The 17,889-nt window shown below is 41.5% G+C and overlaps 4 protein-coding genes across 4 annotated transcripts in view; 3 read left to right on the top strand and 1 right to left on the bottom strand.

The window, feature by feature from the left end:
* Positions 1-1,535: 1,535 nt before the first annotated feature.
* Positions 1,536-5,175, bottom strand: LOC123978068 (serine protease 23-like). Its single transcript, XM_046061194.1, has 2 exons — positions 5,035-5,175; positions 1,536-4,413 (listed from the first exon to the last, which is right to left on the bottom strand). Exons 1-2 carry the CDS (start codon positions 5,067-5,069, stop codon positions 2,991-2,993), a joined length of 1,458 nt encoding a protein of 485 aa, XP_045917150.1. The 5' UTR covers positions 5,070-5,175; the 3' UTR covers positions 1,536-2,990.
* A 3,374-nt stretch (positions 5,176-8,549) lies between these two features.
* Positions 8,550-9,506, top strand: LOC123978217 (leukotriene B4 receptor 1-like). The gene has a single exon (XM_046061386.1). The coding sequence runs from the start codon at positions 8,550-8,552 to the stop codon at positions 9,504-9,506; it is 957 nt and encodes a 318-aa protein (XP_045917342.1).
* Positions 9,507-16,218: 6,712 nt separating this feature from the next.
* LOC123978216 (type-1B angiotensin II receptor-like) lies at positions 16,219-17,145 on the top strand. Its single transcript, XM_046061385.1, has one exon. The coding sequence runs from the start codon at positions 16,219-16,221 to the stop codon at positions 17,143-17,145; it is 927 nt and encodes a 308-aa protein (XP_045917341.1).
* A 574-nt stretch (positions 17,146-17,719) lies between these two features.
* LOC123978215 (type-1B angiotensin II receptor-like) overlaps positions 17,720-17,889 on the top strand; it is an 840-nt gene continuing 670 nt past the window's right edge. The window contains exon 1 of the mRNA XM_046061384.1: positions 17,720-17,742. Coding sequence (XP_045917340.1) covers positions 17,720-17,742 — 23 coding nt within the window. The remainder of the gene's footprint in view (positions 17,743-17,889) is intronic.

The raw sequence follows: 17,889 nt of genomic DNA, 5'->3' as shown, positions 1-17,889 counted from the left end.
TCGAACACATCATGCTGTGTTCAGTTTTCCTTTTTCCTTTCTTTTTTTTAGGGATTGTATGAAACATGCAAAAATTTGTGAACTGTTCAAATTGACATATGCATACTAGACTATTTTAAATGATAGATTATACATATTTTCTTTAATCTTTATTTTGAGAGAAAAAAAATGATCATATATTTTTATTTACTTCTAATGATATTGTTGGAAAAGAAAGGCAAGTAGACTAAAAAAATTATTTCTTTGTACATATCTCTCAATCTTTAATCAGAGGCAGTATTGATTGAAAACTGTGCCCTGAGTTTTTACTGTTGCGCCCTCTGCTGATGTGGAGTGATACTGCATCGTAGCGTGCAACACAGGTCGATCTGGGATGCATTCTAAAACTCTCAGAGAGCTCCTCTCCTTGTCTCAGTCTCCACACAAGATGACTTAATGTTAGGGTGAAAACCAAAGAGACAAGGAAGCATTTGTGTATGTGATTGGAATGTGGCCTTGGGTCATTTGTGACAGAAATACATTTGGTCATGTGCTGTCACTGGAAGTCTTGAGGACTCTCACTGTAAAGCACTCGAGTATACGCTGGATGTTCTGTGTTTTGTTTATTTCCAAATGTGACTGTATCTTAATCCATTGTGGCATTTACAAAAGTGTTGAGAGAAAAATAAAGGTGACTACGACACATAAAAACAAAAAGAATGTGGATAAATAATGTTTGCTAAGTATTCATATGAAGGCTATGTTGTTGTTTTTTGGAGGTTATTATGGATGGCATCGTCCTCCCTCCCTCGCCCCCCACCTGCATGTGAGTCCAAATGAGATGCAATAAAAGACAAATACACTGATCCAAACCACCCTCACGGCTCATCACTTATCACTGTTCTGCTTTTGTCAGCTTGTTTAAAAATTCAAGATTTGTATTTGTTATCAGAACGAATTATATCTGTTTAAAAAACTGTGTTTCTGGCATGAAAATTCCTTAAGTTCAATAAAAGAAAAAAATACATATTATATTATATTGTTACTCGCTTTTAACATCAGAAAATACATACATATATTGTGTAGGCCAAGTATTTCCTTTAACAAGAAGTGAAATGAGGACCAACAGGCTATCCACAGTTTTACTTATGTTACCTCTAAACAAAAGTAAACAAAGCAAAATGTTTACATTGTGCAACATAGGAGAAAAAAGAGGGTTTTGTCTTTTTCATACCATAACACAGTTTCAAAGTAGTATAAATTAGGTGTTAAGAAATAGACAAACATTTATGTTGTTTAGATAATTAAAATAAAAAGACAAATTGAAGAACGTCAAATCCAAATACTTTGTCATATTATTAGCACCGAAGGATTTACTGTATGTGATTTCCTATGGCCTCTAAATGAGCTGATAAATGACAGAATAGGCCACAGATGCAGAACCACATGTGCAGCATTCTTGGATTATAGGTTTGCTGATATAGCCTCACACTGAAGAGTTGAGCTGGCCTCAGATCAGCATTACTCAGAGAAAGAATTTCGGCCCACAAGTGTCATAATTTCAGAAATGACATACAGTAATTTACTATTATTCTTGCAGTTAAAAATAAGTGCCATGCAGGAACATTACATTAACATTAAGACTTCATCTCAGAGTGACTAGCAGAGGCCACACACTTTCCATACTTAATAAAAGGTACATCTGTCCTGAACGCTCTTACAAAACATGAAAAAGTGCCTGACATGATGGTTTCAGCATAAATACAATCAAACATTCACATGTTTACCCTCATTTATAACAGTTACAAAAAGTGCAATAATAATTATATTTTCTGAGCAGTGAAATACATGAATTCTAATTAGTTTTAAAGAAGTGAACAGCAAAACACAGAAATTACAGGTTCAACTAATTCTAAATATGAAAACTCACCAGTAAACTTTTTAAAGGGGAACCTTACACATCATAGTCAGTTTACAGGTCTTGGGGAGTACTACTTCATACATAAAAAAAGTTGTTGAAAATGTTCTTTGCAACTCCAGAGGGAGCTAAAAACTCACAATGGGGAGCACTAACATCGCTCCACAACAGCCACACTGACAAGGCTGCCTGCAGATATATCGGCCTTGTGAGTGCAGGCATCAGCCAATGCCGATTATCACAAAATGCCAGTTATTGGCCTGATAAATTGGCCGACCCATTAATCGGTCTATCACTTACCAGACCTCTGTAGCCCACTCCTAATGTGTAGACTATAGTGATTCGAGGCTGCATTAGCAGCTACTAGCATAACATACCTGAACCTCTGACAGTATTTTCGGTGGTCTGAATGCATTGCAGGTGATGGAGGTGGCGGATTTTGACAAGAAAGAAGAAAGCGTGAAATAAAAATAAAAGATTTCTGCTTTATCGATTTTGATTTGCTGTGAATCAGATAATGGAAGGCAATGTTAAATTGGTGAAGGCTTTTTTAAGCAAATGTTTTATTTTTAGGTTCATCTCCAAAATTCACAAACAGACATTTTATAAGACCTCCACAGGTCACTATCACTTGTATCACATGGTTGCAATATCCTTCTTCAACTCATTTTAGAAATATCTCAGCATCTGTGAACATTGTCATTATAGCTGTAGGGGAAATGTCTTTCCTCATGCTGCAATATATTGATAATTTTTGATGTTGCACACAATTAATAATGGGCAAGCTTAATCATGACAAGGTGTGCAAGAAGCTGTGATGCAGCCATGACACAAAACCTTTGGAGACTTGCTATTGGCTGTTTGAGTGCTTGAAGAAGGGCATTTTGGGTGGACATGAATGTAGTCCTTAACTGACAACACATAAGTCTTCAGGATTCACAAGTAATGATACAGAGAAAGCTTCACTTTGTAAACAATATTAAAGAGGAAAGATAGTGATTTTATTTTGAAAAGAAAATACATAGTCAGAAAGTTTTATACATATCTTTGCAAGTGCCAGCGGATGTTTTTCTTTAGAGCCATCACTTTGCAGTCAAACCTCTTTACAGAGACGTGGATCTCCATGGATCCAGTGACAGATCTGGGCATATTTGGGAGGAGTAATCCTTACTGCAACATTAAAGTCCTTCTGCTCACCTCCCTCCACCTCCACCCACTGATGGCCTGAAAACACTCCAATTACCCTCCTCTGCCACTTCCCTTTCCTGCCTTCGTCTCCCATTTCCTGCCTCAGACGAACGTAAACACCTGCACCTGTCGCGCCCGGCTCGGCATCACAGTGTTGGTACATCAAATCGTCGGACTCGTTTGCCACTGAACAAAAACGGTAAACCACCTTCTCATCTCCATGCCCGTCCAGCAGGCTTTTGTCAGCGTCAAAGCCTGAGAAGTGGATCCTTGCCAGGGGGGTGGCAGAGGGTGCCACTCCAAGCTCCATGAACTTTTGTTTGACGGGTCGTCTCAGTTCCAGAAGAGTGTAATCATAGTCTGCAGAGATTGAATTGGTGGAGCTCTTTGTTTGGATCCATCCTTGAGGGATTCGGGTTTGTTTAACTCGTGACCAACGGAAGACAGGCTGCTTCCTGGGTTCAACACTACGTCGTATACGGTTGAGACTTTTCCCTTTCCTTCCTCCTCTCTTTAATTCACCACCATGATCAGCTGCACCCTCCTCACCCACTTTCCTTAACCTGCGCCTCCTGCCTTTGCCACCCTTTGTCCCTCTCACCACATCTCCATCTATACCATTCAGCTCCTCACCTTCCTTCATTATCTCTCCTCCCTCCCCCTCTCCTTGCCTCCCACCCCTCCGCCGCCCTCCTCTCCTCCTACCCCCTCTTCCTCTTTTGGTCTTGAGTTGTAACACCCCTACTCTAAGTCGTCTCAGACTCTCTAGGTAGTCTGTCCCATCATGGATGCAGTGTGCTGCTGTTAGCACATGTTTCGGGGATATTAGTACTCCAGAGCAGCCCGTGGAGAGACGAACAGCAGCGGAGAAGGGGTAGTTGGTGATGAAATGCGAGTCAGAGATCACAAAGCGCCCATCTGCTCCATACACCTGCCGTTTCCTGCGGGTACGAGCTGGTGAGTGGGCTGGTGTTCCTGCAGACGTACTATTAAAACCCTGCAAACTGATGTCTGTATGCGTGCGAGTGCCATTCTCATACACCGTCTCATATCCCAGAATCCTCTCTTGCTCAGTCTGGTCCATAGGTGGTAGGCCGTTTTGACACTCTATCCCACAGAGTGTCTTTGTTCCTTCTCTCTCCTCATTCTCCTCCTGCTTTCTGAACAAAGGCTTGTTTAAGGGCTCTGTGTGTGTGTCTTGCACCACTGGGAGGCTCTGCCTGGTCCACCTGTGTGCCTCGGTGCTCTCATCTTTAGCAAAAGCACTAGAAGCTGGCAGGGCAGCTGCACAGAGCAGCAGGCACAGGAAGCGAGTGATTCCCATTCCACTAAAAAGAAAGAGAAACAAAGATAGAACTTACTAATACCAAGGTGTTGGGCAGAACTACATGGTTGCAAACCTCTGAATTGCCACCAACATCTCTTATATTCTTTATCAGGCCATGAAAGCAATCCTATGCATCCCACATTCCCATAGCTCTTATTAGTAACATTCTTGATGCTTTTACATACTGTATTATATGGCCAGCAGAGGGCACAGAAGCTCTATTTCTAAACAACAAACCACTGAGCAGTAAACTGTATGTGATGTCTGTAATCATTTACTTGAGGTGTCTGCAACTGAATTAATAGAACACAAAATGCAGGTAATGCTATTGTTAGTACGTGGAACAGACTAGTTTACCTGTCATGTAGTGACACAGAGAACACTTTTACATTAGTACTGACTATTCCACTGTTGATATTAGTAAAGTTGGATATTATATTAACATATTTAAAGAGTTCGACATCTTAGAAAAGAAGTTAGCCAGTCTGAAACCCAAGATAATTAAGAAACAACACTGCTTCAAAAATAATACAGAGAAAGCTTCCCTTTTGTAAACAATATTAAAGAGAAAAGATAGTGATTTTATTTTGAAAATAAAATACATAGTCAAAAACCTTCTTACCTGCAAACATGAAAAAGAAAACACCCCCAAAACATCCAGTAAATGTTCTCCTTCTTACTAATAAAAAGTCCTCTCTGTCCAAACTGCTTCCAGCAGACTGGGTTCCATCATTTCCTGAGCAAAAAAAAAAACTGGAGCGCAAGGAGAAGCTGTGTGCTAAGATCCTTTCAGAGACCTACATCCCACTCTGATGCAGGAATAAAAGTGACGAGCAAACAGGCAGAAGGGGGAGCCAGCCAGCGTGCCAGCATCAATGAAGTTTTTGATGTGCATGTGATGACATTACATTTTATGTCTTAGATTCCTCAAATATTTTTATTACGTTGGGAATTTGTTCAGAAAAGTGATGCTTTCAATAAAAAAAATGAATTTAGATGTAAAGCTATTCACAGAGAGATCTACTGACAAAATGTTGCCTTTGAGTGCGTGTTTATCAGGTACTTTGGCGGTCAAAAATGTAAGTTTAGATTTATGTCAGGTGATGTTTGAAATGTGTCCACACACAAACACACACACACAACGCTGTACCTCTCAGATCTGGGGAACTTGTATTTTAACCTCTGTTGGTTTATTTTGACAAGTGTCTCTTTGCTTCGTGTAACAAGAGTCCATTCAGGAACTCAGCAAGACCTACAGACCCACACACATCAATCAGAGGCTCAGTTATTAAAGTTATTACTGACAGATGATGTTTTTGCATTTCCAAGGACAGAAGGATTTAGTTAGAGTAAATTACCTGAAATTTTATATTGCAAAAAAAAAAAGAATGAACTCTGAACCTTAAATTTTGAGCCAATTTGGATGAAAGATGCTCACAATCAAATAGGCTAGACATTTGAACAGATTTTGTTTGGGTCAGAATATGGAATGTTTTATTAGAAAAATGTTCAGTTATCAATGTAATATAATATAGTAATATACTATTATATGGTATAGTATTGCACAGTATAGTATAGTATATAAACAATAGTGTGGTATGGTCTTGCAGTGCTTGGTGGCACATACAGAGAGCAAAAGATGGACAGACTCCCTACAAACTTGCCAGTTGAGTCTGCTGGGGAAGACCCTGCGCCTTCTCTTGGACATCCCAAAATCATTAGTCACAGGCGCTGCTGGAAGTGGTGAATCAGCAGGCTGGCAATGAGGCTCTCCTGAGGGAACTGCTGCACGCCTCTCCAACATCCCACTTTCTTTATATGTACACTCCACAAGCTTTACGAACAGTTAGGGATTAAATCAATATGTACTAGTGTATACAAACTGCAGACCGATGTTATGATGGAGTGGTTTAAACACTAAAGAAGATTCAGAATCTCGTGCACCAGGATAGTCAGAATTGGCGGAAATGGCTTGATCCTCTGTTGTTTTCAGTGTGGGAGGTACCCCAGGCCTCCACTAGGTTTTCCCCTTTTGAGTTGTTGTTTGGTAGAACGCCACAGAGTGGCAAACGAAGGTCAATACAAACTGGACCTGAGAGCAAAACTCCAGACACTGGGTCAGTTATTACAAGAGAATTTACTCTATGTACAAATTGTAGAGGTGCTGCTGGCGTTTGCACACCTGGAGCAAATTCTCATATACATGGTATCAGATAAGGTCCCTATTTTTACCCTAACTCACTAATCAGAATTGAAGAGTCCAACAGCGGCGCCCTGTCTGTTTTTCGATCAGCACAAAAGGACTCATGTCCCTCCATCACTCAGTGATCTCCACTAGCTTCCCATGGCCTCCCAAATCAAATACAAGTCACTAATGCTTGCAAAGTGACTACTTGGTCCACACCCATCTACCTAAACTCCATAATACAAACTTATATTCCTTCCTGGCCACTGCAAATCTGGCTCTGCCATCTTCTACACACAAAGCAATCCCTGTCCCGGCTGTTCTCATCTGTCTGACACCATGATGGTGGAATGAGCTACCACATGCCATCAGAGCAGGGGCGTCCCTCTCTAACTTCAAGAAGCTCTTGGAAATTGTGTGGCGCTGTTGTGGAACCCCACTCTCACTAACAACTACAGACTGTGTCAGGCAGGCACGCACACGCACACACACACACACACACACACACACACACACACACACACAAATATGGGTTGTCCGTGGCCAACTGGTAGTTGCCTTGTTATTTATGCTTTTCATTGAATTTATTATTTAAACTAATTGTCAATATTTCACTTCCGATTGCTGCGCTGTGTTATTTTGTTTGTTCTGCTTGACTGTTTTTCTCCCTCAGTTGTTTTCTTTTCTTTTCAGTGCTTCTTGTTGCTGTTATTCGGCTGGTTGTCTCTTTTTTTCTCCCCCATACTCCCCCTCCCTGTTATCTTTGTTTTCGGCAATGTATGGTGTATTTTCTATCGTTTCCTGTTGTCACCCCCACCCCTGTTCTCTTACAGGTGCTGTCCTTTCTCTGGTGTATGTTTGTGTGATGTTTGTGGCCCCCACTCCCATTTCCACCTTTCGTGTCCGGCCTGGTGACAAACATATACATAATTAAATAAAAAAAAAAATTTAAATAAAAAAAGAAAACTCATATCTTCCGAGAACACTTCCTCTCAAGCTGATGATACACGGAGCAACTTTTAGAGCAATGGTGCTGGGCAATGTTGCCGTCAGTGGTACTTGGTAAAGATTACTACTGTAATCCCCATGCTTTGTTGTTGATTGTATGTTGTTCCTCAAATGTAAGATGCTTTGGATAATAGCGACTGCCAAATGAGTAAATGTCACCAACATGGTTGCCTCAGCAGTGTTTTGACTGACATGCCATGTGGCATGCAAATAACGTGCTCAAATACCACAGTAAGCTGGGCCCAGGAGAAAAAAAATGACAGCAGTTGACAAGCACAATGAGTAAAAGAGGAGCTGTGAATGGTGTGTTAGAGAGATGCACTGTCCCGAGACGTATATAACTGTACCGGCCCATACAGCTGCATTGTATTTGTAAGGAGAATTTATAAGGCACTTTTGTTTGTATTAAAGCCTGTTCCCTATGCCAGTCCGTGTCCACTCTTTTCAGTCGAGCCTCTAAGTGAGACTCTCCTATCACTTATAGGTTGAAAATTATGTCAAAAATGTATACACTACATTTAGGGTGAAAGCATGTGCGTTTATCATGTATTTCATTTTAGTATAAGCAAATATCAGTCATGTTAAAGTAGTAAACCAAATTGGGATTATTGAAAAATAGTGCTCAGGTTTTATACTTTTTTTCTTCTTTTTTTCTTCTGTGGAGGTGTTGTGGTAAAAAGCAGTTTTCCCTGTGCAGGAAACTAAATATGGGAAAATACATCTGATAATGTAGGCTTGCAAAACTATGCAGCATGCGACCATTTCATTTGCATCTCACATTACTTTCTTGTTGTTACTGAGCTACTGATGATGGAAGTCATTCAGAGGAAGATGTTCCCCTTTGATGCGTTCAAAGAGGACAACTTCCTCTGACTGACTACACAGTTGCCATCATCACTCGCTCAGTGCACAACGTTCAGCTTCTCTGCCAGCAGGTTTGTAGCATGGAACAACTCAACTCCACTGTGGTCACTTCTAACACCTCCTCTTCTCCTGGATATCCACCTCCCAACTCCTGGGACTCCAGAGGTCTGGTCCCTGCTGTGATGCTGTCCCTCTGCTTCCTGCTGGGAGTTCCCGGAAACATCGCTGTGATCATCCTCAAACCAAACTGGCAGCACCTGTCCAGTGTGAGCCAGAGTTTGATGCTGAATTTGGCCATTTCAGACCTGCTCTGCCTGCTCACCCTGCCTCTGTGGATTTACACTTATCTGTACAGCTGGACCCTCGGCCTGGTGGCCTGTAAGCTCCTAGCGTATCTAGTGTACTGCAGCCTTTATGGTAGCCTGTTGACTGTGACGGTGCTGAGTGTCCAGCGCTACCTACAGGTGGTGTACATGCAGAAGTGCTTACATCAGGTCGGGAGGAAGAGGCTGCTGGCTCTGCTCTGTCTGTTGTCGATGATCCTGTCCATCCCTGCTTTAGTGGTTCGACAGGTGATCGAAGACCAGGACTGGACACACTGCAAATCTGACTACTTTTCCCAGAATGCCCAGCATATAGCCGTGCTGCTGATAGAGTCTCTTACTGGATTTGTTTCATTTTCTGTTGTAGCATTTTCATACATTCGCCTCTACAGAAAAGTGAACCAGGCGGCTTTCTTCAACAACCCACAGACGACCCGTCTGGTCACAAGTATTATTGTGACCTTTTTTGTCCTATGGATGCCAAATCATATCATAAATGTGGTCGCTGTGGTTGCTATTTCACTCAACAACAAGGGCCTGTTGACGTTTTGTATAAACAGCTGGGACATCGTTGCACCGCTGGTATTTGTGAATAGCCTCCTGAATCCACTCTTTTATGCTGTCGCTTCTAGAAAAATGTGCACTGTGTGCCAAAAAGTGAACAATAATAATGTTAATACAGAAGCTCACCATTCCAGGAAGTCTAATCAATGACATGCCTATTATAATTGATGAAAAGCCAGCAGATATCAGTAGAGAGTGCAGAACTTTGACATGTACAATATTGAAGATAAGTTGTATCTCATTCTTAGAAACATTTGATATATTCAAGAGAAGTGAGTAATCAAATAAAAGTTGTTAACGAGTGTTCACATTGTATTACATTATGGTAAGTGTAAAAATGGAAATTTTTTTATAGTGAGAAAAGGAAAAAAGTAAAGATCTGTAAAATGGATTGTAATTCTGAAATTCTGTATTGATACAATAACCAATTTTAATGTGATGTTTTGTGTAGTGAGTCAATACTGCCTTGATACTGCCAGAAATTGTATTATTTGAAAATGTATAAATTGAAAATATTAGAAGTAAAGAATAAATGTCACTGATAAATTGTGTAATGAATGTTTCTGAATGAATTTTTGCCTGTTTCAAATGCTTTATTGAGTACAAATTTGCCATCATAAGGTACGAAGAGCTTGTCACTGGGCAGTACCCTCAAAAGGCCAAAACTGTACCATTTCTAACGGTCCATTTAGGTACCAGAACATTTACATCCATATTTGTCCCCAGGGGTACATATTTGCTCACATAAAGTACAAATTGTAAAGGTACAAATATGTACCCATGAAAAAGGGTACAATAGGTGTACCTTTGAGGGTACTGCCCCAGTGACAAGCTGTTAGACCCCTAAAGGTACAAATTTAGCACATTATTTCTAACAGTGTATATATGAGCATATATCTGCATAAATATATGTGTATAATATAATATACATGCGATGTGTGTGTGTGTTAAAAGCAAAAGCATTATTCTGCTCTGGGAAATTATGTCATTTTTTCCATTGATAATGCAGTTAGAGGAAAAAACAGTTAATAAAATATTGAATAAATGCATGTGTTGGAGTGCATCCAGTGAGAGGAATGATCATTTGTCTCCAATGTTTAGCAACAGACAGACATAGAGTCAGATAAGAGGAAATATAGGGAGGGAGATTGTGCTCCAGTGAAAACTCATTCATTGAATCTTCTTTTGTCTAGAACTACAGACTATTTCAGTTCTTACAAGGCATGCATTTTTGTGTATTGTATATATTTTAGTCTCTAATAAACTGTGTTGAAGCATTGTAACATGTCATTGTAAACATAATGATTACAGTAAACGGTGTGATACAATTATATGATGCATTTTCTTGCTTTATCTTTTCAAAAGGATGATCAGTGAGCTTTTGTACTTCCAAGAGTGATTATCAGTGTGTATTCACTCACATCCTTTACTTAAAGATTCAGTGTATTTTCAATTCCCACCACCCACTGGAGCATAAGCTAGGGGTCATCAGAACCCTGCACCACCGAGCTGACAATATACCAACAAGTGTCCAAGCCAGAGAGAAGGAACACCTGAAGGGGGCACTTATAGCATGTGGATACCCCAAATGGACCTTTGTGAAAACAGCCTGAAGATCTAGGAGGAACAACACTTTGGGGGAGGAAGAAAAGAAGATCAGACGCAACAACATTGTGATTCCATACGTATCTGGAGTATCAGAGAAACTCAGGAGGATTTTCAACAAACACCACATCCCTGTGTTTTTTAAACCCAAGAACACGCTGGCAGATGCTGGTCCACCCCAAAGACCGCACATCCAAACACAAGAAAAGTAACAGTGTGTGCTGTCCAATGCAGTGAGGAATGCACAGACCTTTATACTGGGGAAACTAAACAACCACTACACAAATGCATGGCTCAACACAGAAGGGCCAACTCCTCAGGTCAAGACTCAGCAGTCTACCTATATCTGTAGGATAAACGACACTCGTTTGAGGACCATCAGGTGTACATTTTAGACAGAGAGGATGGTTGCCTTGAAAGAGGTGTCAAGGAAGCCATTTACACACGGGTTGAGAAGCCATCGCTGAACAGAGGAGGGGGTCTACACCAACACTTACAATGCTGTCCTTTAATCACTTCCCAGGAAACTTAAACATTCATTCATTCACTTTTTGCCTCAGGTGAAGATGCCAACGATGGTCGTTCAGATTTGGCCTCTGGTGGTTCTAACGACCATAACAACTTTCGTTACAACAGTTAGGAGCACTAACAAACAAGCGGTATCGATTGTCTTGGCAAACGACCCCGCCGAGGTTAAATAGCTGAGTTTCCCTATAGTCAGTCAGAACTGAAGAAGTCTCTTGGATGAGGGACGAAATGTCTTCTAGCACCTTCAACCAAATCCAGTTGCCCTTGGTTTTAACCTTCTTTGGATAAGTGTGACCTGGATTACTGAGAACCTTCACAGACATTCAGTGTATAAGTTTTAGTGGCATCTAGTGATGCGGGTTAGGATTTGCAACAAACAGCTCAGTCACTGCTCAGCCCTCCCTTTGCAAGCACCAAGCAGAAGCTATGGTGGCCAACACACTCTGTCTATATAATACATGTGGTCCTCCATTCCAAATTTCACTTCTCTTCTTACTTCTAACAAACCAGACGAGTACTACTTCTTCTTCTACCTGCATTGTATGAGGATAAAATGGCTCATTCTAAGGTAATAAAAACAGAACAGTTCAATATGTAAGGTCTTCGCCACTGAAAATATAGTTATCTATATTATATTGCATTTCTGTCAGGGACAGTGCACATAAATGAATATTTCTGCTAGCATCAATGTAAATATTCCAGATTTAGCCAGAAGGCTATTTTCCATCTGTAGTCCCTGGTCAGTACAGTCAATACAAAAAAGACAACATAATAAAAACAACAAAAGCAATAGTAGGCTACAGTTCAATACACAAGACAATGTTTCAACGAGCAGATCAAAAACTGGTTATCAAAGCAAATCAATTATGAGTGGACAGTAATTTATTGTAGTGTACGTTGCCATGCTCATACCTTGTTATTAAAGTGCTGTACCTTTATAGTGCTTTATTAGTGCATTAAAGTGCTGTACCTTGTGTGGGACCACACAGCAGGGTGAAACACCAACTGTATGATCCCACAACAAGGGGCCCCACTGACTTGCAGAGTGAGGATACACCAGTGCATCCTTCGCGGAAGTCGTTTACTGACCGACACGCCCCCTTTCTGGGTAGCCCTTATATTGATTGGATGCTGTTATATTTGATTTGTTTTATGATTCACTGTCTAGTTAAAATCTGAGTTCATTGTCTGAACAACAAAAGCCCCACACACAACTTTCTTTTATTAGAAAGATTTTATTTTTCTTTTATTTCTCCTATCAACTTTTATCATGGAGACAATTAAAGTAAGAGAGAGTCGGACAGTCTGTCAGCAAGAAACATGTTTTACATTATTTATCGTCATGTCTTTTCAGTCACATGTGAGGCCGGTCGGTTAGTCCAAATAGATGACTATAAAACAGTAAACAAGTTAGGAGTCGGACAAGTCACAAAACTGCACTTAAGACTCTAATGAAGCAAGCAAAGGAAAATAAAGCCCCTCATCCTGCCGATCTCACCTATTGCATCTGATGAGAGTATCGACGGCTCTGTGAGTAAAATCAGCTGATGAAAGTATGAATGAAAGCCAATGCGCTAAAAAAATTTGATTGAGACTCCATCTGTATGCATTATTATCCCATTAATGCATGTTCGACTTTTGTGAGTTTTGTGCTTTCTCCTCTCTCCTTCTGTCGCTTTCTGCAAGTGTTTCTACCTCCAGATCTGCAGTAATGTTTACTGCCCATTTCCTAATTCTGGACATGTAAAAGTCCTGAAGGGAGGGCAGGTTGGCACAAATGATTTTCACTGCTGTCCTGATTCTCCGTTGTTCCTGTCCTGTTTGGTTGGCAACCAATACCAGATAGTGATGGATGTGCAGAAAACAGACTATTATTACATTGTAGAACTAAATCAGCAGCACCTGTGGCAGGTTAAACTTCCTGAGCTGGCACACAAAGTGTATCTTGCGCTGAACCTTTTTGAGAGTTTGTCAATGTTGGATGCCCACTTTAGTTCATGGAAGATTTTAGATCCCAAAAACTGCAAGGGGTCCTGCAAAGGGCCTGTGATGTCCTTCAGTTGTCAACAGCAGTCTTATGAGGGATTTCATGAACGCTGACGTCATGATGGGCTAATAATCATTTATTCCTGTAATAGAAGGTTTCTTAAGGACTGGGATTATTGTGGATCACAAGATCTGTGTGAAGATGGGTGCCAGTTAGTCAGGACAGGAGGGTGATACACCATCCAGGTGTAGTGCCTTCCTGATCTTCTGTCTCTGAAACAGATCCTGAGTGCAAATGGGGGGGTCAGTGGGGAGGGATGAGGTGGTGGCAAGGGGCACAATTGGTTGCTTAATGTTGAAGTAGGTGAGGGGTGTGAGTGTGGGCTTATCAAACCTGCAGTAAAACCAAGCAGAAACTTCTGCAGCTGAAAATGTGCTCAACTCTGCAGTTCCCCAAATGGCCACTTGAGGCCTCCTCCTTGGTCTGACTTAGCTGCCTGAGTTTTGCTGTAAACCAGGGTTTATTGATGTTGTTTCTGCAGGTCTTATTCGGCACACATGTCCTCATGATGTCTGACAAAAGATGTCACAATGTCAGAGCTCAACCAGGTCTGTAGCTGCAGCCTCAAAAACACTCCAATCATAGCAGTGAAAGTGGGCCTGTAACTCCAGCTTTGCCTCGTTGGTCCATCTCCTCACAAAAGTTGAACCAGACAGTGATCTGAGTCCCAAAGCTGCACGGGGAACAGAGTTAGGCATCCTTTATTAATTTATACTAATGGTCCAGTGTGTTTTTATCCCTGGTGGGACACCTAATATGCTGCTAGATTCTGTCTGTATTTTGGAAGTTTATGGCTGAGGTTGCCTTTTTTAATTATCAATATAATGTGATATAGTCATTTATAGTTGTGTGCAGTGTAGGTGTGGTCTAGCAGCTCTTGCTGGCCCATACAGGGAGCACTGTCTCAGGGACATCAAGGAAAGCCAGACCCAGCCACAACACCATCAGTCACAGTCATTGCTGGAAGTAGTGATGGTGCTCTCCAGCATCTCAAACCGCCCACTTTGTTTATGTCATCGTACTAGTGTATAGCATCCTCACACAGATGGTCTGGTAGAGCATGGTGGAGTATGGTGACAAATTCATGGATTAGCTTGGTACCAATTTGTAACACATTCAGGTTGTTTGGAGCACCCTTTTCAGCGCCTCATGGACTGGGTGCTGCATCCAAACGTTGCATGTCGTAAGATGTCCTTTCTTTTTTAGAAGTGAGGCAGGGCCTCACTGATCATCACCTGCTGCCCCCTTGGTATACAAGCTGGTGGACTCAGTGACTCACTCTCTCTCTCTGGGCATATTGTTTTGGTCAGGTTTTCCTTGTGTTTGTTCACTACACTTGACTGTACACACATGCAGACATGCAACACACTACTGATCTTAGTGATTTACATATTTTATATCTTCATCGGTTAATTTATAATTTGTTAAATAAATCTTTAGTTACAAGTTATGTGTTGTCCTCCCGTCCTTTTCCTCCCTTTGTGCTGGGCTGTGATAGTTCAAATCTAAAAAGAGTGTGAGGGTATTTTAACGCCAGGAATCCACTGACTCTGGCTACGGCGCGCCACGGCTGCGCCACAGTTTTAATGCATCCATAGCCCAGTGTCAAAGTCCACTGGAAGCGTCTCAGAAGTGTTTCAGCAGCTGAGCGTGCAGCCCGCCCCCGTTATTGACTTATTATTGATTTTTGTGCTTCTACTACCTTCTTCACAACTCTATATGACCCTGTTTTGTTTCAGAGTGGAGAGCCGCTTCTGGGATGCTTCAGGGACAAAAGCATTGACTATAATGCAAGTTATGGCTGGTGAAACTAATCACAGCGCAGGCCTAACGCACCGAAGCCGGAGTCAGTGGATTTTAGCCTTAAGACTAACTGGCTATTGACTAACCTCCACACGACCTCACCCACAAGGAGGCCTCAGATCTGGTTCAGTGGACAGAGCTGTGTCAGCAGGCATTGTTGAATATTGGCAGGATGTTCCTCCGGCCTAAGTTGTGTTATGTAGCAGTGCGGATGTGGTCATGCAGGTGGAGAGAAGGGCAGTGGTTCACAGGAAGGTTGATGCACGAGTAGCTTAAGTATTCGGGCAGATTCTCTCTGCCATGTGTCATGCATGTTACATGAGTTTCAATACCACAGTGAAGCTGGGTCCAGGACAAAAAAACTCATAGCAAGCACACTGAGGAAAAAAGGAACAGTGAATGATGCACACAAGAGACGCTCTGTCCCAAGACATACATAACACTATCGGCCCCGTACGTCAGCATTTGTTTGCATTAAAGCTTGTTCCTCATGCCAGTCTGTGTCCACTCCTTTCATCTACTCTCCCAAGTGTCACTCTCATGTCACAAATATGATGAACATTATATTTAAAATGTATATACTACATTTAGGGTGAAAGCATGTGTGTGCATCATGTATATTATTCTATTATAAGCAAATATGAGTAGTGCTCAGCATTTAGATTTTTTTAATTTTACTTCTGTGGAGATGTTGTGGTGAAAAACTGAGAAAATGCATCTGATGATGTAGTCTAGCAAATCTATGCAGCCGCAATGGAACACGTCATAATTTTGTTCTTTTCTTTGCTCTATGAATGCCTCAAACCGCTTCACCACGCAGTTGCTGTCACCACTCACTCAGTAAACAACGTTCAGCTTCTCTGCCGGCAGGTTTGCAGCATGGAACAACTCAACTCCACTGTGGTCACTTCTAACATTTCCTCCTCTCCTGGATATCCACCTCTTGAATCCTGGGACTCCAGAGGTCTGGTCCCTGCGGTGGTGCTGTCCCTCTGCTTCCTGCTGGGAGTTCCCGGAAACATCGCTGTGATCATCCTCAAACCAAACTGGCAGCACCTGTCCAGTGTGAGCCAGAGTTTGATGCTGAATTTGGCCATATCAGACCTGCTCTGCCTGCTCACCCTGCCTCTGTGGATTTACACTTATCTGTACAGCTGGACCCTCGGCCTAGTGGCCTGTAAGCTCCTAGCGTATCTAATGTACTGCAGCCTTTATGGTAGCCTGTTGACTGTGACGGTGCTGAGTGTCCAGCGCTACCTACAGGTGGTGTACCTGCAGAAGTGCTTACATCAGGTCGGGAGGAAGAGGCTGCTGGCTCTGCTCTGGCTGGTGTCAATGATCCTGTCCATCCCTGCTTTAGTGGTTCGACAGGTGATCGAAGACCAGGACTGGACACACTGCAAATCTGACTACCTTTCCCAAACCCGGAATGTAGCTGTGCTGCTGATTCAGTCCCTGCTGGGATTTGTTTCATTTTCTGTTGTTGCATTTTCATACATTCGCCTCCACAGAAAAGTGAACCAGGCAGCTTTCTTCAGCAACCCACAGACAACCCGTCTGGTCACAAGTATCATTGTGACCTTTTTTGTTCTTTTGATGCCACATCTTGTCATGAATGTTCTTGGTATGGCAGCTTTTTCACTCAACAACAAGGGCCTGTTGACGTTTTGTATTAACAACTGGAACATCACTGGAGCACTGGTATTTGTAAATAGCTGCCTGAATCCACTCTTTTATGCTTTTGCTTTGCTGAACAATAATAATGTTAATGCAGAAGTTGAACGTTCCAGGAAGTCTAATCATTGACATAGTATGATCGGTGAAAGCCAGTAGAGAGGGCAGAACCTCAACGATGAAATAAAACAATGTTTAATTTAAAAAGGTGTTTTTAGTCAGACATGTAAAGTCAACTGTGGACAGTTCGAGGGCGAGGTTCTCTCATTTGTCACAGAGAACTGTAGATGATTTTAGGTTTAATGATGAATTTTGAGGTTAACTTCAAATCAGCTGTGTGCTGTTTAAAGCTGGTCCATAGCCAGAGAAAATTTAGTTTTTTAAAAAATTAATCAGGTAAAGAGTCAAAAGATCAACATGGAAATGAGATTTTATTGAAATTACATTACAAACAGACTTCCTCTTTGCTTTGCACTGACCACATCCTCTTTTAGTGAACTTTTATACAGTATATCTATATATGAGCTTTTATCTCTATCAATAGATTTGTGTTTTTGTTGATGTAGATGTGATGTGTGTGTGTGTGTGGTAAGATTGTCCAAAAGCATTATCCAGCACTTTTTTCAATTGTATATATCTAAGTATCTTAGCTTTTATGGGAAAGCTCCAGTAAGATAAAACAACAGTTAATGAAAAGACTGAATAAATGCTTGGGTTGGAGTGCATCCTGTGAGAGGAATGACCATTTGTCTCTTGTGCAATGGACAGACATAGAGACAGACAAGAAGAGGGATAGAGAGGGAGGAAGATTGTATGGCATAGAGCGTATTTTTTATTATCTTACTTAAAATCATGGTGGGTTACTGAAGTGCAATG

Source organism: Micropterus dolomieu, linkage group LG10, assembly GCF_021292245.1.
Source record: "Micropterus dolomieu isolate WLL.071019.BEF.003 ecotype Adirondacks linkage group LG10, ASM2129224v1, whole genome shotgun sequence".
NCBI lineage: Eukaryota > Metazoa > Chordata > Actinopteri > Centrarchiformes > Centrarchidae > Micropterus > Micropterus dolomieu.
This window is presented reverse-complemented; position numbering and strand designations above follow the sequence as displayed.